This window comes from Pangasianodon hypophthalmus, chromosome 2 (genome assembly GCF_027358585.1).
Source record: "Pangasianodon hypophthalmus isolate fPanHyp1 chromosome 2, fPanHyp1.pri, whole genome shotgun sequence".
Classification (NCBI taxonomy): Eukaryota; Metazoa; Chordata; class Actinopteri; order Siluriformes; family Pangasiidae; genus Pangasianodon; species Pangasianodon hypophthalmus.
Window position 1 is genome coordinate 29,197,420 of NC_069711.1, and position 22,718 is coordinate 29,220,137.

At 41.5% G+C, this 22,718-nt stretch overlaps 1 protein-coding gene across 4 annotated transcripts; it reads right to left on the bottom strand.

The window, feature by feature from the left end:
- Positions 1-42: 42 nt before the first annotated feature.
- LOC113538351 (meiosis regulator and mRNA stability factor 1) lies at positions 43-22,291 on the bottom strand. 4 transcript variants are annotated; one of them, XM_026933338.3, is made up of 26 exons: positions 22,018-22,291; positions 21,213-21,408; positions 19,658-20,356; positions 18,242-18,404; positions 17,725-17,939; positions 16,283-16,400; positions 15,308-15,480; positions 14,429-14,890; positions 13,431-13,582; positions 12,621-12,761; positions 12,337-12,523; positions 11,973-12,151; positions 11,768-11,848; positions 10,754-10,990; positions 10,504-10,623; positions 10,203-10,384; positions 8,635-8,855; positions 8,003-8,145; positions 7,226-7,359; positions 6,751-6,953; positions 6,132-6,359; positions 5,455-5,688; positions 5,011-5,235; positions 4,397-4,457; positions 3,923-4,006; positions 43-3,330 (listed from the first exon to the last, which is right to left on the bottom strand). In XM_026933338.3, the coding sequence occupies exons 2-26, from the start codon at positions 21,351-21,353 to the stop codon at positions 2,825-2,827; spliced, it is 5,289 nt and encodes a 1,762-aa protein (XP_026789139.3). In that variant the 5' UTR covers positions 21,354-21,408; positions 22,018-22,291; the 3' UTR covers positions 43-2,824. The 4 variants fall into 4 exon arrangements, with proteins under 4 accessions (XP_026789139.3, XP_053088159.1, XP_026789141.3 ...); XM_053232184.1 differs by having other exon boundaries at positions 22,011-22,291; XM_026933340.3 differs by having other exon boundaries at positions 20,174-20,356; positions 22,018-22,290.
- Positions 22,292-22,718: the final 427 nt, after the last annotated feature.

The following is a 22,718-nucleotide window of genomic DNA, read 5'->3' on the forward strand; positions in this document are numbered from 1 at the left end:
AATACCCTCCAGGATTAACAAGTAAAACGTCAGAGTCAGAACTGATGCTTGTGAAATTTATTAACAGAAATATTTTGGGCACTTCACATAAAAGTGAATGTTATAATGGCTTAATGATGGGGGTGAGAGTGACCAAGTGAGCAGAGGCAGAAGGTACAATACATTAAAGAACATGCAACTCAATTACATCGGAAAGAACCAAAAGGGGGCACGACACAGAGTTTCGGGATAACGTGACAACATTCTGCTTCTGATGAGAGAATAACTGTACAGTCGTCTTGAATCTGCGCATCATTTCACCAAAGAGCATCTCCCAAATTAGTGTAATTACTTGCTGGATTTCTGACAAGAACATTTAACATCACTGGTTGGATATATTAGGATGGAATCAGGATAAATCCAGCACATCTAATACCTTTGCACTTGCTCCAGGTCAATATGTAAAAACACATAACTGACCCCTAACCACATAAACCAAAACACTCCATGCTGGAAAAGAGCCGCTGCTCAACTAAATGCTCATAACTGCCTTGTACATTTAACTTCGTTAACATTACACCCCCAGCAGAATGATACTTAATAAATCAAAACTATGCAAACGTGCATAGGCAAACAAGATTAGTTTCTCATTGTAGCGCAACAAACAAGATGTTCCGGATTTGTCCTCCGAGTTAGCTGTAACCAAATTATCTCCCCAAAACGGCAAACTGAAAGTGTAGCAGCAAAATTAGGACTCATTACAGCCAGTGTGACTCAGCTCGAACGTTCCCTCCATTAAATAAATATCAGGCCTTTGATAATCTTTAAAGAAAAGAAAAAAAAAACAGCTCTTTTAATCTGGGATGAAAGTAAATAATTTGGGACGTAATGCAGCCACACTGATGGCGAGTCAGGAAATTAGGAACATGAGCTGTAAACTTGACTAAGACTGGACTCGACTGGCATTAAACTTACAGCAGGACCTCTTTAAACTAAAACAGCAGTCATTTTGATGACCGTCAGGTTTGAGGCCAGAGCCCAGATATCGTCACATTTTCAAAATGAATCGCGTATATTCACAATAAAAACAGGAAGCCATTTTACAGGGAGATTCTCCCAAAACATGGTTCTCTCTGCACAAATACAGATCCTAATGGCAGCTCGTCAGATGATCAGTCTAGGTTTTTTGTCCTGGGATAACCCAGACAGCACAAACAGATGCAGGATAAGTCTTCAGTCCCAAGAAACACACTAAACAAGACAACAGAAAAGAAATTTACAAACAACAATATGCTAAGGGAGTGCAGGAGGGAATGCTCTAGCAGCTCTCTCTCTCGCTTCGTCTCCCATGGTGCCAAGGCTGATACAAGCCATTGTAAAAAGCCCGGCTCGGTCCACAGAAAAATCAGAGGGCCTGTGTGTGTCCCCCTGATACCATGGTGTTTCACTCTGAGCAGTTCCCATCCTCGACTCCAGTGCCTTAAAACCCATCTATAAATCACACATGCTGAAGTCTTGCATTAAGAATAAGCACAGACTGTCAACCGATCCAAAGAAACTGATCAAGGTTAAAGAAAACAACCTTGGCTCTTGCCATCATGAACCGCCGTGAAAATGCAGGAAGCAAACAGATTAAAACTCTACAGCTTCTATATCACATCACACAGGAAATTATCTATGCACTACGTGCATATAAAATTCCACACACAAAAATCCCCAAACAATCGAAATAAAGCAAAAGCTGCATACGTGGCTAAAACTGAAATGGAGCTTCTGCTTGAACTCCAGCAGTAGAACCGCGGAGTTGTGTGCGCGCCAACTCAACTTTTACTGTCGACATCAGCTGTCGAATGGCGCGCTTCAAGCTAGAAAAGAGCTCCGTAACACAACCTCGACTTTATCCTGCATGCATGTCCTGTACCTAGCTCAAACATCCAGACTGACACCTGCCCATCTTCTAATCTCCAACAAAGTGAAACCAACTGCACTGTTAAGATGTCAAACAAAATGCCATTAAAACTCAGGCTGTTAAACATGTGCACTAAAGCATGGACCAGAAATCTACTCAAAACCTTACAGAAAAACACAAGTTTAGATATTAAACTCTCAAGAGTTCTAAAGTATACAAATAATTACAGAAATACTACAAATACAAAGGAATTTGCATCATTCTGGGTTAAAGATTATTATAATTAATATAATCAATGCCCTCCTTCAATAACTTAATATTATTTAAAATCATCCTGTGTATAAATAGGAGATGATGTCTCCTTTGTATTTGTTATAATATACTGTGCATAAAGAGCAGGGTCGGTCAGAGGACTTCAAATGCGACTAATAATTTCATTTAGTGAAAACCATGATTCTCAAAACAGCACAGAACAAGAGGAAATAATATTCTGAAAGGACGGAAGCTGCCTTAGTTACAGCTAACTTGGAGGTACGCTTTTGTTTTATATAAACTCATGTTTCCTTAAACATATTCTAGAAGACGTGATTTTTCAGTAGAACATAAAAATTCAGAATATTGAAATACTCAGGATTTAAACCAACATGGAAAATGGGATTGTAAACTAAACAAAGGCTGTGAATATAGCCAACTAATGATGAGCAAGTGCATTGAACATTTTAAGAGACAGAAGCAGAAGAAGCACAGGGAGAGGTACGAACCTTCAGGCTACTGTTAGTCAGATCAAATCCTTCACAGCCACAGCTCTGTAGAGTTACAAAGATTTATTTCACTGGATGATTATAAAGCCTTTTTCAAGTTATTTGAACAGAGAGAGCAAAAAAATTAAATAAAATACTGCGACTTCCCAGAGCTTGATCTGATTAACGAGTAACCTTAGACTGAGGGGTTTGGGGAGAAGGAAAAATTAGCTGCAAGTTTTATTTTATTCCGGTAGGTTCTTTTGCTGGGGCTTTCTGTGGCCAATGGTTTGAGGTTGGGAGGTTGCGAGGGCTTGGTAACCACCGAGTCCAGTGTATCGTTAGATTCAGCATTCCCACTCTGACATTCTGTGTTTTTTTCAACACTACTGGTGGGAACTTCACCTACACTGGACACTGATGTTTCCTCCGTTTCGTTCACCTCATCTGAAGCTGTGCGGGGCTCAGTGCGCGGCAGGGCTGCTTGAGGCTGGCGGTCGTGGACGGGCTGATCCTCTCTGGTGCCTCCTGTGGGCTGGCTGTGCAAGTGCTCCTCGAAGCGGATGAGGTCTCTCTGCTGGAGCAGAACAGGGTCAGGATGTAGCTGAGGGGAAGGCAGGCAGGAGGGAACCGGCCCACACAGCAGGTCCACGGGAGAACCGGAGTTCAGACACAGCAGCTCCGCCTCAGCAGTACTGCCACCTGAGGCCAGGAAGAATAAAGTTTAGTTGTCCTTTAACACAACTTTATTTTTTAATCTTAGGGTCTTAACAAAGCTGGCAGTCACTGTTGAGCAATCAACCACTGTCTTTATTAGCCCTGCTGGGATTAGTCAGCAACAACTAAGCATGCTAAATAGAAGCTAGTGGTGAGAGTCCTCTGACTGGCTGTTTAGTGCAAGAGTACAAAAACAAGCAAGCAAACTAGAAATCTCAATGCCTCAACCACCATACTCCCACACTAAAACAGTATGCCACTACAGAGACTGATCATGGTAGGTGGTGTACTATTATAGACATACTATTTTACAGCAATTTAGAGCAAATTTTTTGCTGCAAGCCTGTTTTTTTTATTGTTATGGTGAATACATGCACCAAAGGGTATAGGGAGTTATTTCCTTTCACACCAGCACATATTGTGTAGTTGTAGTTATTGTGTACACATAGTGTATTGTACCTCATGTCATCTGCATTTCAGTATCACCATAATCACCTGATCCTGAGCAAGATGCTGCCGCACATCAGCTATGTACAATTTATTGATGCAGCACTTTTTTGTCTGTGTGTGTGTTTACCTGGGCTGTGTGTGCTGGCAGGGCTCTGGCTCTCTCGGGCCTCCTCGAGCTGAGGGCTCTCTGTGTTGGCAGGGCTGCCACGGGCTGATGACGCACACACATTAATGAAAGGCAGAAATAGCAGCAACACACTCGATACATGAGTCCAGGTGAACATTATTCCATTAGAGGTACAGCTGAAACTCAAGTGATCTAGGAGCATATGCTAGTAATTGACTGGTAAGCCTTTCACTAATGATGAAGCAGGTATGAACTTAACCATAAAATTATTTTAGCACATACAAATTTGTATTCATCGTGTAGGAAATCTAGATCTTTTCACAAATTTTTCTTGATGCCTTCCTTGTTAGTGGTTTATAAAATGATAATCTCATCACCTGGGCAATCTTTACAGAATCTCAGGTATGCTGTGCCAGTAGGTAACAAAGCCCTTAATAAGGCGTTCATACAGTGTGTATAATGATGTTCCCTCACCTTTCATATCATTCCTTAGGACTATAATCTTCTTGTGTCCATGGCCTTTGATCCAGACAACCTGTAGAAAAAATTTAACTATAAATAGAAATAAATGGGTGGAAAATCTAAACAGCACTATCAATATCATCCCCCATGCACGCACTGTTTCCCCTGCCATTAAGTATGCTGGGTGGCTTCATGTGCTGTCCGTAATGAAGGAGAAAAAAAAATATTTCCAATCAATGTTGCTTCCATCCTTTTAGTGGACAGCTACATAATGTTTAGTTTAAACAGAGAGCACTTTTAGAGTAGGAAAAGGTGCTGCACAGAGTGCTTTTGTGTCGATATGGGAAAAAGCAGCACAGAGTCAGCTTTGTACCCAAATATACTGGCTACCAGTCAGTCAGTTAGAAGTACAAGCTGTAATGTGATGCGTTAAATCTGCAGCATCAAAGCAGCAGCTCTCTCAATGACATAGTTAAATGAAAAATATTTAACTTTAGCATTTTGAGTTTAAGGAAAACACTAAACAGGAAACTCATTGCCTTCCTTTCCTACCGTTTCCCCTAGAGAGTATTCTGTATTAAACATTCAGATGTTCTTAAAATAGAAGGAAACATTTGAAAACTGACTTGTGGTATAGCAGCCAGGAGCTCATCCAGACTGGTGTAGCCGTAGTCACGAGGCTGGAACTCGCGGCCCGTGTACTTGCTGAAGGCACCCCAAAACTCAGACAGGAAGATCTGGTTATAGTGGTAGGTGTGCAGGAGGGCTCGGACTTTTCGGGCAAACTGGTACAGCTGAGTTAACCTTACTCGATCTTTGGCCTTATCATCCTCCTCCTCACCTTCATACAACTGTACAGAGAATGATCAAATTATCAATTGTATGTACTAGACATCCTAATATTTCCTGTCAAGATTCATTGCTTCAAGCACACAAATAGATCAGATGACCTATAAATGCAGTGAAATGGTTTTAATAGAATATTCAGACCTGAATAGGTTTAATATGTTAACATGTTAATATGTTAGTACTCCAGTGGCAGGTTCTCCCTCACAACCACACATACACACCTCCACTAGGTAAGGCAGGCTCTTAAGCAGCTCAGTAAGCGAGACGAAGCCGTATTCGCAGGGGTTGAGTTGCTGATCGTACATCGACTCGTACTGCTTCTGCAGTGCCTCTACTCCCAGCCAGTTGTGCTCATCAGGAAGTGACATCATTACAGCCAGCAACTGGGACGTAAGTGCACGTAGTGATTTTCTGTTGATAAGCTGGACCTCTTTTTCTTCAGCTCCATCTACTACCTTTGTTAAGGTATTAAAAAAAAAGTAAATGAACAGGCCAATGAACAGGCCATATTAGCAGGAAGGAAAAGTGAAGCATTACAACACACGTTTAAAATGTAAAAAAAAATAATGCATATTCTGAATATTAAAATCAGGGGTGGACAAATCATAAATTTGGCATGTGAAAGCTCCAGTTTACTGCCCAGACTCTGATGCTTTGGTTGCCCAGAAACCTAACTGACTAGGCTAAAAAGTAGTAGCTTACACTATAATTACAGCATTGAGGTGCGACATATCGCTGTGAAGTGTATTAAACATAGCTACAATACCAAATGAAAATGTGGGTTTTGCAAAAGTCAGTAAGAAATAGTTTTTTCTTTTTCTTGAACCTACTTGTCTGTGGGCAACTATGAATACTGTTGATGCTGTGCTGAAATATCACCTGCTGCCAAGTTGCTTACCTTGACCACATGGCAGAGTTTGGCGAGAAGGGCAGGCAGTGTACTGGCATCGTAATCCTGTAGGCGGAGGCCGTAACCGAAAGTCTTGCTGTACTCAGCCAGCAGCTGGCTAACAGGTAGTGTGCAGTCTCTCTGAGCACGCAAGAGCTTCACCAGCTGAGCTGCCAGAGCCTTTACTCGCTCCACCTCAGTCAGAGCCAGTACCTTCTCCTCACCACATTCTAACACCTGCACACAGGCCCAAAGATCAGAGGCTGAAGAAATGCAACTCTAGGTATGCCGGTTTAAGTCACAGAATGTCACAACACTTTGCTCACCAATCACTGACTCTTGTTTATTATTTAAAACACATATAGCTTCACCTTTTCTGAACCTGTTCTTCTCTACAATCTGTGAAATGGTTCATGATGTATAACTAGCACAGTCCAATTCCTTAAAACTGTATTTGCAATTTTACTAACTGAAATGTTGCATATTTGAATGTAAATCATGTCAGGCAAAAAATTATTTAACTAAAACAATCAAGTCTGAGCAACATTATGAACAAGCCATCTAACAGATGGCTAACGGATGCAAAGCTGAGATGTGGAGCTGCGATGGCAGGTTGATCAGCACTCACCTGAAGGACATCAGGAATGGCTTCGAACAGCTCCATGAGCTTGGAGAACCCATAGTAGGTGAGCTTGCACTGGCGGCCGAAGTGGTGGTGATAAGTGGGGATGAACTTGCTGAAGGGCATGCGGAAGTGTGGTTGGTGCCGCAGCAGATCCACTACCTCCTTCCCAAACTGTCTGGTGCGCTCCATCTCCTCTGCGGTCCGCTCTAAGAAACAAAACATGGAAAACAGTTACAATTTTGCTCAGCAGTCTACTGCACAATCCAATTATTGCATAATTTAGTTTAAAAAGGTTGTTTGTATAAAAGGGAGGTGATCCAACTCTTGCAGAAGTCTGTAATATTAAAAAGAATATTAAAAAGAATTGAAGTGCGTAGAAGTTTAAGTCTTATTAATAAGCTTTTAGTTTAACTTTTGTAACACATTTAAAAACTCTAGGCTCTTTGAAGAAATGTGGGTACATGCTGAGAATCTTCACCTCTCTTAGGTACGGATATGACCGTGTCAGATTCCTGCTGTGTGATGGTGATGGTCGTGTCAGGAATCTCAGTCAGCAGATCCATCAAGTCACACATTCCGTAGTCAACCACTCGCCAGTCTCTGGAGAAACACCTGTCACCACGGACACACACATCATTTTTAATAAGCAGACAAACTAATACATGTGAGAGGAATTTAGTTGTTACCTTTCTTGTATTGATTACTCTATGATCTTTCACTGGGAAGCAGACAACCCCTTTACAACGGGTTGGAAACTTTATAGGAGTTTTTAATACAGATTAAAAAATATTTGTTTGGTCACTGCATATCATGATGTGTGTTATTTCATAATGTTAACGTCTTCATTATTATTCTAGGAGAAAATAGTAGAAGTGAAGCAAACCCATCTGAGTAGTTGTGTTCTTTTCACATTCTGAATGTTCTCACAGAAGTGAAGGAATGAATTAATAACCTGACTGCTCAGTTCACCATTAACACTGGCAACTGGCAAGTGATGCTTTATTGCAGAAATCCCTAGCAGTGGTACTAGCAACTGCTGGCATTTTCACAGCAGGTGTTAAGAACTACACCATTACATCAGCATACACCTACCTCCAAGCAATAAATTATGATGCTGATAAATTATGAAGTGGGAATAATAAACATAATTACAGAGCAGTATCAGATCAATACAAGTAGCACCGGTGTATCTCAGTGTGCATACTAATTACGTCTAAGACAGAAAAGAGATTAGAGAATCGTGCAGGTGACTGACCAGTGGTAGGCCTGCATGAAGTCCCTGATGATGACCTGCTTGCTCGCCTGAAACTTGAGCAGTTTGAGCAGGTCCTGAGTGAAACGCTTCACCTGCGCCCTGTGTGTGAGGGTCAGCAACCGCTTAGAGCCCAGGCCCAGGATCTGCAGCGGAAAAGACAATGCTTATGGTCCTGGCAAACACGAGTTTATGTCTAATACATATCCCATATAAATGCAGCTTTGTTGGACAAGACACTTTAGAGTACCAGGCATTTTTATTTGGAAGATAACTACAGAGTCATATACACACAAACTTTACCTAAAATAGCACCATGTCTATTTTCCACTAGGCTACAGCTGGGTGATAGTTATTTAAGCATGTGCTTTCATTTCATGCATCGACTGTTTCTATGTATGATGCATACTTGGCTCAATTTTGTCCAACAAATGTTATGTAGTCCAGAAAAGAGTACTGTAGTTATATAATTAAAAAATAATAATAAAAAATAAAACAAATCACTATTTCACTTAAACTCTGGTTCTTCTGGTGTTACTTTCTTAAATAATCCTGCATAAATCGATGAAAAAAAAAGCACTAATAACCCAAAACACATATGCAAAAAATCAACGACAGTATTACAAAACTCCAACCTGCAGTACGTGTGGTACAGCCTCCAGCAGCTCCAGCAGTTTGGAGTAGCCATAATCAGAGACTCGGCATTGTTTGGCAAAGTGATGGTGGTAGGCAGGGATAAATTTAGTGATGGGCATCAGGCAGCAGGGCTGGTTTTTCATCAGGTCTATGATTTCTCGACTGAACTGGATCAGCTGTGGATTTCCTACTGGGCTCTTACAGCGCTGTAGCCACGGGTCTGTGCAAATCCATGCCCGCAAAAAAGAAAGAAAGGAAAACGTTATAACAAAAGGTCATTGCATATGTCCCTCTTTCTTTTAGAACAATAATTTGGGATGTGCTCCTAGAGATGCTGATTGAAGGTGGCTGTTTTTGAATTCCACCTTGACAACAATCCTGTAGGTATTTTTCTGTGGACCAGAAAAAATTGGAATGGAACTTACTTAACATAGCTGTTTGGTCAAAAGCTAGCTTTACTGAATGAGACCACCTTACCCAGAATTTTAAAATGTGCATTTAGCCAACTAGTCTGTGTTTTATATCACGACCAGGAAAGCAGAAAAGTTTCCACCTTGCTTTTGTTTGCACACAGCCAAAACACAATGGACATGCTTGTTTTGTTTACACTTCTAGTGGAATGATGCTCACAAAGAGAAGAGAAAAACCCCCACACGCAACAGGCTTGAAACTGCGCTTCACATGCAATGAACAGTTAGTTAATAAACTGTTGGATCCATTTGGGTAACTCCTGTTCTTTTACATAATGGTCTTGGTTCCTTCGGTGTACTGGAACTGAAGACCTATTTAAACAATTCTATCCGACATTTTGTGCCCATTCATTTTCAAAGGGAAAAAAGAGCAAGGGAATGTGGAACAGCAAGTGTGGCAAAATAAGTTGAGCTGGATTCAACATTATGCAAAGCAGAACTAGCAAGCAAGGTGATGTTGCCTAGCTGCGAGTGATGGTCTGGGTAGATAATTCCATCTGCCATATGTTTCTCCCAAAAATGCATACAAGAAAAGTTATTTATAATGTATGACCATGAATCTGCATGACTGAAAAGGTGAAAAAAATAAAACAAAATAGAAAAAAGGTCATCTGGCAGAAGGTTACCCAAAACTATCAGTGCCCTTGGCAAACTGCACCAGCATTTGCTGTTTGTTGCCTTGACCATAATTTAACAATTAAAAATTTCATTTGTAAACCTTGTTGTAGAGAGACACGCCTTACCTAAGAAGCACTGCGGGCTGTAGGCATGTCAAGCTGCTAGCTCAAGGCACTGGGAGAGGAGGGTGATATTCATGCCGCATGCAGTGTGCACAAACTCTTACAATTTTTCATCTAATATAAACTTACAGCGTCAGCCTACTGTGATCTGATAGATGCACCCAATCCATCATTCTCATAAAGCACCATCAGTAGTAACTTAAATGTCACTAAATGACAATCATTTATAACTATTACCTCAAAGAGCAGATTACCTGAAAGGGCACCGAGACCCGAGTTAATGTTTTGACTCAATAGTAATGTAATAAACTTCAGCCAGATGCTTCTCCCTCATGTCACTCAGTCATATGTGTGTACCTGCATTAGGTGGCGGGGGTTTGTTGTGGATCCACTTGATGACCTTGAAGCCGTTCTGTGCAGTTACAATGGTGATGCCTGGTATACAGGTAATGAGGTGTTCCAGTGGAACACTACCCTCCAGCTTCCCTTCTTCGGCCACTGTCAACGGACTGAACTCTGACGCATAACATTCTGGGAAACTGATTGAAAATATCATGTAATTCACACTCAAACAAAATGATGTCCATTTTTCCCTCAGCATTAAAAATACTCGACTTAGCATCTGTATCTAGCATGTGAATGAGGGCAGGCGCGTTACCTGAGCAAGGGGATGGTACCCTCATGAGACTGCAGCAGACTGTGCACATGAGCAGACAAGGCTTTCAGAGACACCACAACAAAAGGGATCTTGTATGTGTCAGGGTCGTAATCTGCCTCACTACACACATGGACATAAAGACTAAGATAAATGACAGGTAGGACTGATTTCCAGAAAACATGCCATGCATTTTATTACCACGATCCATGCTGCAAACACATACTTGTAGTCCTGTTTTTAATGGTCCTACCTGAAATCTTGCTGTGTGTAGTGACGTTTGCAGACAGGCTCGTGGTACTCGAGCTCCTCAAACACCACAGGACTGCCGCTGGTGGAGGAGCCGTCATGGGACTGAGAGGAGCCCAGGGGACTATGTCTAGGTAGGCTGCTGGAGAGAAGACATACCAAGCGTCCTCCACCCTGTTCACGCACAGCCACTACCTCTGGCAATCTGTAGAGATCACTCACCACCAGTTTACGGCCAAACCTGCACAACAGGTTAACACACCCAGACCACAAATGATTAAACTACTGCTACTCAACTGCACAACAATTAGTTAATTATAGATAAACTAACCAAAAGCACAGTTAGTCAAGTATGGGCAAATGATTGAGTCAAAATCATAATCACATAATCACAATAAATACATGATTAATTATGCAGTCTGCTGGAAAACTGTAATTTGCCTGTAAAGCATCTACTGTTCAAACTCTTTTTTTCCTGAGCAATCTAAGGATTATCTAGCAGCAGAAACTGCAGTGTTAAAAGATTGATAGCAATGTGTTTAATGGTAGCTGTTCAGTTGATGTAACAGTTACATATAGCTAGCTTTGTACCCTCCTCTCTCATCAAGCATTATAGGAGAAGACTCTACTGTTATGTTGCACAAAGTACTAAATGCAGAGGGGGGCCAAAAACTGTGACATGGTTTTGTAAAATATACATTTTAAAATGTAGTGAATTGTTTAGAATAAATCTACTTCAATTAATTCTTTCACCACAAAGGCAATTTTTGAACTTTTGAACCCATCCTCACCAAGGAAAACTATCCATTAAGTTATTCTATATTTTAAATAATTTGAAATTTAAAAAAATGTAATGTAATGAATGACTTAAAGTAATTAACTAACTGAACATGGTCATTTAGCATTCTCATACAATCATGTTTTAAACAATTAATGACTTTTTTTTTTTTAATACCAACACCTCAAAAAACCCAGAGCAATCAGTGTACACATGTACTGTCTATATAAAGTGACTCACTTCTTCTCATAAATTTCAGTGAATTTGAAGAGTGGAAGACAGTTAGCTGGGGAATCCTGAAGAATACTGATTATCTCTGAGCTGTATGAAAGGGAAACAGAGAATTACGTCAATAACGTCCCGTGTGCTCACTGCAAATAAAAGCAGTGGAGATATAAACCTGTACTGTAATGATTAATGCTTGCCGCATGTTAGAGTTCAGTACCTGAGGCAGGTGAGTGATTTGTTATTTGCACCAGTGATGAGGGAGACATGAATACGCTTATTGCCAATCTTGTAGCGGTGAAGAATACTGACGGCTCCTATAGCCTGCTGCAGAGAACCCATCTGTACCTTAGCTTTGAGCTGGTAGTCTGTGTGAGGACTGAGCTCAACACTTTTCACCTGAAGGGCAAACATGGAAAATACATGGCAATAAACAGAATGATCATGTACTAAAATTAAAAATAGAATGTGATGTTTTTACCATTGAATACGTAAATATTATGGAAAATCGAGTAGTATTCGATATCAGGCTTTGAAATGTATATGCTATAGGAGGATAGAGAAGGATTTGCATGTTCTCTCACCCTGCCATGCTTGGCGAAGGTGTCGAGCAGAATCTGCTGCAGCTCTTTCCTGGACATCCTGTAGTCAAGGTTGGCTACCTGGATGTCTGCACCGTCGCAGAAGGGCTCAGGCTGAGAGTCAGGACATGGGCTACGAGAGGGAACACTCAGCGGTGAAGAACGGTTAGACAGACACGGAGATGCACTCCTGAAAGAGAGATGTGTAGTAGCACTGATTACCTGCATGTGGATAAGTATCTGGACAATTGAGCTCATATTGTGCATGTTTTGCCAAAGACACAAACCTTGAGGACCAGGATCCCTGGGAGAACATCAGCGGGCTGAAGGAAGTGTGTAGGTTGAGTTTGCTGAAAGCTGATGGAGTGCTCACCTGAAATGACTCTGCTGGAGAATCTGTAGTACTGCGCAGGCTGCATGAGTCTCTCCTATGCACACAAAACCTGACTCTTACATCACCAGCTTATTTTCAAAGCCCTTACCACGAATATCCACGACCCGCCAGGCACATTCATGTGCTGCAATATCCAAGCTACAGGGACATTCAAGGGACCCTTTTCATGCATCCTGATTATGAGCAACTGAGGTCATCACAGGAATAATACAATTTATGAATGCTGAGGCTGAGTCACTCAATTTTTAATAATTTTACCTGAATTATCTTAACACATACATCTTTTTCACCTTAAAATATAATCTTTTTAATTACATTTTTTTGGTATTTTTGCCAAATTATCAATTGCAACCAACAAGGTAAAAACACAAAACAAAAGCTGAGTGATTATAAACCTTATAGCAGCAAGGTAAATTAATGTTTAATCTGTATCCATGACCTTGGGGGTAAATTTTGCTAGAGATCTAAATGTACCATGGGTAGGATATTTTTACATATTAAATGTTGCAATATTAATGTTGCAAAAGCCCTCCATCTAAATGCTCTTAAAGTCCTTTATTATGGGCTCAGGATCAGGGCTGGTGCTAAACTCAAAAGGGCAGCACAAGGTGCAGCTTTCACAGTGAACTAGAGATGCGGATCCAATACAGATAAAAGTCAAATATGCCATTTTTAACATAAGAGGAAGGGGTAAGAGAAGTACCTGCGGCCCCGTTGTGGAAGCTCTGCAGGGAAGGCTGGTTTAGCAGGCTGCAGCTGAGAGGTGAGGCCATTGCTCTGTGGAGATGCAGATGCAGCACGGACTTTCTCCAGAGGGAAACCTGTCCTGGGCTTAGACTCCATACCACTCACGTCCTGGGTTTAAGTAAAGTAATACATGAATCTCTCACAAACGGTAAATATTACTGATGAAGGAAAAAGAAGGTAGCTGCCATGTTTCAGTCCTGTTGCAAGAAAGTCGAACTCCAAAACTTTCTAACAAAAAGTAATGATGTAAAGATGTAAAGTTCTGTCCCAACCAATTTAAAAAACACTAGAATTTAGAGATGATTCTTAGCTCCTAAAACAATAAAATGCATAATGGGCATAAAGGTAAAGCAGTAATCAGTTTAACTGGAGTTAGAATTTCCTGCAATAGTATGCTCTGCAAAATGGATGGAAGTAAATGGAGCTACAAAGCAAAAGACATAAAAATAAAGTTGAGTAGATGAGCAAAGATATGAATGATAATGGAAAGGACAAAAAGCAGTTAAAGAAATCTTAACTCATGCAAAACTATAGTTTAATCCATGATATGTCACATGAAGATAAATCAGTCCTCCATGTTACGGTTTTTGCAGCAAGGCAACAGCAGGGACAGAAGGGTCTTCTGGGAGCTGTAGGTAGGCAGATAGGATTGGATTTATGAGCAAATGGGGTAAGCACAGACTTGTTAAACCCTGGCACACTGTCTCAACATTCTCCAAACACACATCTGATAACTTGCAAGCTGATTGTTGGAACTTGGCTTTCGCCTGGTGAGTACGAACTGACACGCCAAATTGTGAGGAACATTCTCTGTGAGAATCTTTGGTTTGTTGGAGAATCTTGGACACATGGGCTCAGAATTTTATTAAGCTGGAAAGCAGGCTTGGTGTAAGCATCTTAACGGCTGAAGGATGAAGGGAGAATGGAGGCACAAGGCACGGTTACACCGCTGACCTGGGAAAGGGACTTCAACACTGGGCTGCAGGAAGAAGCATGACCCACTTTCCTAGGGCTGTAAGGTCTTTCTGGAACATTTACCCCAGCGTCTCTGCCACTTTGAGAGGCTCGCAATGCCCGCCTGGGGCGACGTGGTGACCGCGGCTTCTCCACAGGGAGGAACAGGGCACTAGAAAAGGAGGAAGAGGCAGCAGGCCGAGACCGCTCCACCTCCTCCTCCTGTAGCCCATCAGGGGAAAATGACACAGTGATGCGGTTGCCTAGGACGTCCTCGTTCTCCATGCGCTTGCGGGCGCGCTCAGCTGCCTCTGCACTGGCAAATCGGAGCACAGCGGTGCCACCTGACACGCCCAGCACTTTCCCACCACAGTTATTGGACAGGCGTTGAAGCCTGCTACTGACGGACTTGGAGTCGCGGTGCGTGGGGAGGTTGTGCACAAAGAGGAGGTTGAAACAGGGCTGGGGGAGCAAAGAAAGAGGGAGCACTCTGGGTTGTCTGGGACTCTTCTACTGGGTTAGTTACTGGCTTTGAGATGTATAAGGAATTTTTGGTTTGATTTCTTTATCTACGCCAAGCTTGAATAAAAAAAAATGCAAATAATTGTACACAACCTACAGCCTGTATTTAATCCAATACATTGTCAGGAGTAGCACGTCATGGCTGTAGCTTGGGGCAAGGCTGCACTCCTGTACAGAGGGCCATAAGTTTAACAAAGGCCAGAGTAGGCTAGAATTCATAAAATATAGGCATAATGTATCTCTAGTAACATCTGGCCAATGAATAAAAATAAAATATATATCTTCTTATGAGACTTTGCAAATGTTTTTAGCTGACTAAATATTCCTGCCCCAGGGTTAAGATGAAAAGATAAATACCTGCGATTTGATTAGCATCCTGGGAGGCAATTCCGAGACAAAGTCCTCGAATAGGACGTGCAGGTGTGCGTGCTGCAGCAGAGCAGGTGAGGCTTGAGTCTTGTGCACCAGAATGACCTGGAAGCCATGGCGATGACGCAGGTCACTCAGCTCACTGGCAAAGTTCACATCAGCTACAAATCGACAAGGGTATGAGTGAAAAAAGGAAATCAAATGACAGTAGCTCACAGGCACTGTAATGTTTCTTCATCTAATTAAATGCACCATGCTATTAGCCAAGTGCATGTGACTAGCAAGGACAATTTATTAATTAAGCCACTGCCTAGAGTGTCTTTTGCCTAATTTTATAATTCAGATATCTGTAACAGATATTCATTTAACCACTTTGGGGATAATCCAAACTTTGTGACAGTTCCAACTTTAACAGTTTACAAGACAATAATCACTGTCATATTTGTGTGTAGGAAGCATGTCTGAAAACCGCACTGGATTAATAAATTTAATATGATCATGTGATCGCTGTGGCAATGCATGTTTATAATAATCTTAAGGTTCATACAGATTTACAGAACAAGTGGAAAAACTGAAAGGAATTGTCTTGAAAATGGGCCTGATTTGCAAACCTGATTTGTGTCCATGGTTGTGTCATTTAAGACAAATAGAGTTGCACTGGATGTTATGGGAAAAGTATTATCTCTCCCGTGAACTTCATATCTGGCTGCCCACTCCCAAGATGCCAATCATGACAATGCTGCTCTCTGCATCAAAGTACTATCAAAGGCAGCTTTCCTTTTTCATATTTTCTTACTGAATTCATATGGGCATAATGAATACCTGAACAGTGATTTCAGTATTGGAATAGTGGCACCGCAAACACTTAACTAGGTATTCGATTACCAGTGCACACACCTAGTTTTCAACATCTTCATGAAAGCAACAGAAGTCAATAGAACTAATTTTATGTTATAAACTCACAAGAAACTACGATGACTGTGGCAGGAGCAGTGTGTGTTTCAGCAAAGCGCCTCAGACTCTGTCGGAGTTTGTCATCAGCAGCATTTTTGGCTGTGGCATTTATGTGAGCAACAGTGACCTGTGAGAAGGATAGACAGTAAAAAAAAAAAATTAAAAAAAAAAAAAAAAAAAATCAATATACATAAAAAATAAAACCTAAGGACATTTATCAAGCAATCTGTAAAAAGAAAAAAAATAGACCTGTCACAATACCTAGTAAAAATACAGCATGCAACAACTGAGCTGAAAGAAGGTGTGCACAGAAAACCAAAAAACAGAAATTTAAAATATCAGACTTTCATATGGGAGAGCACATAATGAAGTGAACAAGTATATTTAAAGTTTCATTTTAAAGGACACAAGGTTTGTGCTCACTAGTTTATATTTACATCAGAGCATCTACCGGCACTGTCACTTCTCATAGTTCACGTCTCATAGTTAACATTAATAATTATGAATTCATGGAAAACTGGTATTGTTTGTGCAGTCAGGCGTTGGCATAATAACTGGCAAAGTTTTCTTAAAGCAGTTGTGTTTTAAGCATAAACCACACACCAGACCTAATTGTGAATGCGAGACGCCATACGATCTCCAGACGCCTCCCCAAAAGCATGAAGCCCTTCGGTATTGGTTACAGTATTTGAATATAAAGAAGCCACTGAAGCGATTGCACGTGCACGCTCTTCACTCAGATAGAAAACCTTCAGAGGAACATCCGTGTCCAAGAAAGTGTTTAGGCTCTGGTGCGCCAATGAAAACTCTGAGGCGGCATCTTGTCACGAGAATATCAATGCAAAGATAAATTCAACTGCGCATGAACAAAGTTAAATGTTTACAGGTATAACTGTGAGGCTAGCGAGGAAATTAACATTAGCTACATCTGTTCATAATAGTAGCTTGCTATATATAATAGTAGCTACGTTCATAGCTCACAAAGCACAAAAAATCTTGCACCTGAAAAAATGTAGAGGTTTTCTATTCATATGTCTGCTTGAGTTAAAGTACAAAAATATTTGTAAATGTACTTGGGTAACCAAGTACTTTGAGGAAATGGACAGTTTCTGTTAAGGTAACATGAGTGACTGCAGACATGAGTTAGCTGTTCAAGCCTTCCCCCACACAGGTCTCCTTAACAGAACAAAATTAATAATAATAATAATAATAATAATAATAATAATAAACAGCAACTTACAATACTTTTGTTACTTTACTATATTTACAAGCAAGTGCTTCTGAATTGAACCTGAAGTCTCGCACAAAAAGGGAAAATACATGCTATTACATAATTCTGCCTTGCAAAATAAGGTGGATAGCACGTGATGGATATATTTGCTCAAATCGGAAGTGTTTGCAAATGATGGCTGATGTTTAGTGAGCTTGTGTGCATGCATGTTCCTGTGTACCTGGCAGTTGTTGAGCTCCTGAATGACAGCCTTGTTCTCCTTGCTGATGTCACACACACAGATGAACTCGGCTTCGCGGTGTCCCTGGAAGAAACGCTCACGGAGTCGCTGCACCACTGTGGCAGCTGAACGCCCACTGGGCACAGCACAGTTCTCTATGTCCCAAAACACACCCACTGGGGGCAAGGACTCCTGCCCGCCACCTTCAGTTGACCCTAATATACACACACACAATTAGAGCTGCCGCACAAGGAAACCACTTCTGAGTAACAGAACCTGCTGTATGACTATGCACGTGGTCACCTGATGCATTTCAAATAATTTTCATATAAAAGCAAGTCCATTAAATTTGAAGTACAGAAAATCCTTAAACTGCTACGCTGCTTTTATTCAGCGTGTCGACTGTGTGCTTCCAAAAAAGTTAAGAACGCTGCAAATGTAGCTAACGTGTCCACCTATCATTTATAACCTCTGTCTAATGCCTTATAACATAATAAATGCATCTGTGTGCACTGACCATATTTCTGGTTGATTTTGCTGGTGGGGTGCAGAATGCCATCGTTGGAGATTCCAGGAACTCTGCAGCCATTACATATAGGTACAGTAGCAGAGCAGGGCTGAGGAGGGGGGATGTTTGGCCAAACCTTCTCAGAGTCAGCAGCACCCAAACCCTGCGTGGGCTAAACAATTCACTCGTATCAACATCAGCCTCATATGTGCAGCTTCTTGAACACACATAGTTACATACAAGTACAACAAGCTGTTAAATATTTAGGGTTTAACTTCCATTTAATGATCAGTACAATTGCCTCAAAATGTCTTCATTAGCTCATCTGACAGTCTCTGAAGTAACTATTCAGGTTCCGTTTCAAATAATAGATAGGTCACAATAATAGGTCAAAGTCTAACCAACATTAATGTTAAAGATGCTGCAGTTATTGTTTGTGGTAAACACAAAAGCACTACCGATGCAGTTGATAGGGATTAAGTACTAAATGTCCATTCAATAACTAGAGATTCTCACTGGCAGATAACAAATGGCTCTTGAATTGATGTACTGATACATGGAACAAAACAATATGGTCCACCTAAGGGCTGATTTATACTTCTGCACTGAAGCATGTTTGCATATTTGTGTCACGATATAGAGTTGAGAGCAGGTTTTAGGGTAACTGTGGGGCTCAGAGACACATTGATGCTCTCAGTCGCCTAAACAAACTTTCCCTTTATGGCATTCAAAGTTTTCTATTTTCTCCTATAGGCTGGGGATGTTCTCTCCCAGCCCTTATATTATTATTATTTCTTTTTTTAAAGTGTAATGGGTTTATTTACAAAAAAACTACAATTATGATATCATAGTACAGTGGGAGACTTTCTACCGGATCTAGCTCTCGTTGTAATAGCCAATTTAATCAGCCTGCAAGATCATACACTTTCCTTTCTTCTTTCTTCTAACATACTCACAGTAAAGGCACAATGTAAGTGATGAAAAACACAGCAACACAACTTACTAAAATCTAAAGCATCAATCATTCCGTGATTGCTGGAACTGTGAATTTAAACACTAGCTGAAGTGAAAACACTTGTGAAATGCTTTCGATGAGAACTTACTTGGTTTATAGTAATTTGCGAAACTGTTACGCCCATGTTGTCTTGTTTATTTATTTCTAGAATGAAATACGGAACATTTTGTTTTTGGCTCAGAAATGGCTTTTTCCATTTTTCCCTTTTCTGTTAATACTGATTTCTTGCTATGCTGCCCCCTAGAGCACAAACTCTTGTTATGTGCAAGTAGGAAAGCAGACATCTATGCAAGTGCCCATGTACGCAAGTCTTGATGTGTATAAATCAGCTCTATAACTCCTGAAGGACTGCAATAAACTCAACAACCCCTTTGAAGTATGTAAAGCTGTGTTGCTGCCTAGAGACCAACCTTTCTTAAACACTGATGGCAGTAGTGTGCTCCCTTCTGACAGACTGTGTTGTGCTCGAGGTACAAAGGGTTAGTGCAGAGGTGAGTAGAGGAGGGTGTGTCACCGTGTGAATGGTAGTGCTGCTCCACCCGATGCTCCTCGTTACAGTGGCAGCACCCAGATAAGGCCACGCAGGGCCCGTGGATGGGTGCAGAGCCAGACACGTGTTTTGACTGCAGACACCCCACTGAGACAGAGGAACAAGTGTGAAGGCGCCCGCAGCAGGACGGGTGTGTGTGAGCTGCCATGGGCTGAGACGTGGCTACTGAGGCCACCCGGAACCCAAAACTCTGTGGGGTCTGTAGCTGTGCAGGGGGAAAAGGTGCAGGAATGCCACCACCAGTGCTAGCATTAACGGTGTTGCTAATGCTAGAGCCGCCACCAAAACTATCACCGAAACTGTGGGCCCTGGCTTCAAGTGAGCCAGAGTGCGGCTGGATGTGCAGGCTGCATTCACAACGGGAACACAAGCTTACTTTAGGGCTACCGGGCTGAGGAAGCGGCTGCTGGGGGAGCTGAGGGTCTGAAACAGGGAGCTGACAGGGAGGAGGCGCAGGCTGGGGGGCCAGAGCAAGAGGCTGCTGAGAGGCACTGTGGAGTGGAGGGGGAGGGACATCTTTCAGCTCCAACACTGGCTTACGGACTTCCATGTAATTGTTCTAGGGATTAAAAAATAGCACAGAGCGTTTTAAATAAGCAGTAAATAGAGTGGAGTACATAACAGGAGTTTCAACAGTCAGTCCTTGCCTAAAATTTTTTATTCATCAAAGAACATCGTACGTTTTGTCCATTTATTGTTACGTTTTAATGTTGTGGAACATGAGCAAATCCAATTATTTTTGTTATCCCTTAAATTATAACAGCTATCGAAATCTATGTGTAAGCTGTTATTACAGAAACTATAACATGAGAATGAACGCATTAATATGAACTGGTGGAGCTACAGGGTGTCCCAGAAATCTCCATACACAGAGGAAATTAACACTCTTTTTTTTTTTTTTTAGCAAAAAGTCTTCCAAAATTTTATACTATATTATATATATATTTTTTTTTCAGCCTTTAAGAATGCCTTTGATGAAAGAAGAACGTATTGAAATCATTCTCATGGCTGGATCGCAAGGTTGAGATGGACATGCAGGTTACATGCATAACACAGATGTGTTAACACGAGATCATCATGAGTGGGAGAGACGACTCTGTGCGTGTTTACAAAGAAATGGCAATCATGTAGAGGATGTTTTGTAAATAAAGTTACATTTTGCAGGGAAAAAAAGTGTTAATTTCCTCTATGTATGGAGACTTTTGGGACACCCTGGACTGTCCAAGCTCCTGTTTATAGAAAACTAATCAACCAATCAGAATCGAGAGAATCAAGTCAACAGTGCTTTGGAACTGATGAGAAGATTGGAGAAAAGAGATGGTGCTAGCCAAACAGACCAACAGGTGTACTGTGAGCTCCTGCAGATGACTGTTGTTAGATCAGTACACTCCTCAGGTCAGGTCAGCTCAGCTCACCTGGTGGTGTGTAGTCGGGGTAGTTTGCTGGAGGGAAGAGAAGCAGTCGGTGAGTTTCCAAAACCTGCTGTCTGTGCGAGTGAGCCATGGGAAGGATCTTCCATTACATATTTCCCTTTCCTTTCCCGAACCTTCCATCATACCACCTTCCCAAACATCTCACCGATGTTTCACAAGTCTTCTCTCTCATGCTTGCCTTGAGAACAGGAACACAACTGGATTACAAACCTTTGTTAGAAGGTGACAAATTAAGACACCAAACTGACTTCCACTAGAGACCTACTGCTAACTGCTAACTAGAAGCAGGGGAAAGAAGCTATTTATCCAGATAATTAGACGAGGAGACGTTCAGATGTGTATCGTTAAGGACATTAGCTTACTCACAATCTCTGCTCCATAACCTTATTTATATTAGCTAGCGTTAAAACAGTTCCGCAGTTATAAGCTGAATACAAGACCAAAGCCAGTGGCTAGAGATTAAACACCTTGTTCATAATAATATTAAGAAATATACGTGAAACTTATCCAACATGACGGTGTTTGTAAGGTGTATGGGCCTTAGCAAGCTGCGTACAAAACACAAACTGGTGTGCTGTTGTTTAGCTAGCTAGACTGCTAACTGTATTAGCTATTTTAGCACGTTAATAGAGAGCAGAGCATACAGTTACACATAGTATCTTGCTATTCAGATAGCTGGAAATTAAGCCTTATTTTCCTCACGAATGAAAAATAAACGTCTTTTGTTAAATGCTATTTTGTCTCGTTAGCCTACTGACTAGCCTATAAACACACACATACCTTCTACCTTCTACCTTCCACCCATTCTCTCTCGCGCACAGTGCACCCCTGAAGGTCCTCGCGCCAACCGCGTAGTAATAAAGAATTATCTCCTGACGTCTCCTTGGAAACTCTGTCGTAAACACGTCGGCAGCTGTCGTAAATCATCACATCATCGTCGTGATGTATGCTATGCGGTCCGAAGTAAGTGGACACCTGACCATCACTCCCAAATATGGGCCTTTCCCCAAACTGTTAACACAAAGTCGGAAGCACTCAGTTGTACAGGATGTCTCTGTATGCTGTAGCAGGAACTAAAGGGACAGTGACTTTGACCATGGCATGGTTGTTGGTGCTAGATGGGCTGGTCTGAGTATTTTGGAAACTGTTAGTCTCCAGGGATTTTCACACACTACAGTTCATGGAGTTTACACAGAATAGTGCAAACATCCTGGGATTGGCAATTCTGCAGATGAGAGGTCAGAGAAGAACGGCCAGACAGGTTCAAGCTGACAGCAGCAAGGCTCACTCAAGTCTAAATGGTAACTCAGATAACCACTCTTGATGAGCAGGAAAGCATCTTAGAATGCACAGCATGTTGAACCTTGAAGCAGATGGGCAAAAACAGCAGAAGTCCACACTGGGTTCCACTCCTGTCAGCCAAGAACAGGAATCTTAGACAACAGTGGGCACAGGCTCACCCAGACTGGACAAACTGAACCCAACCTG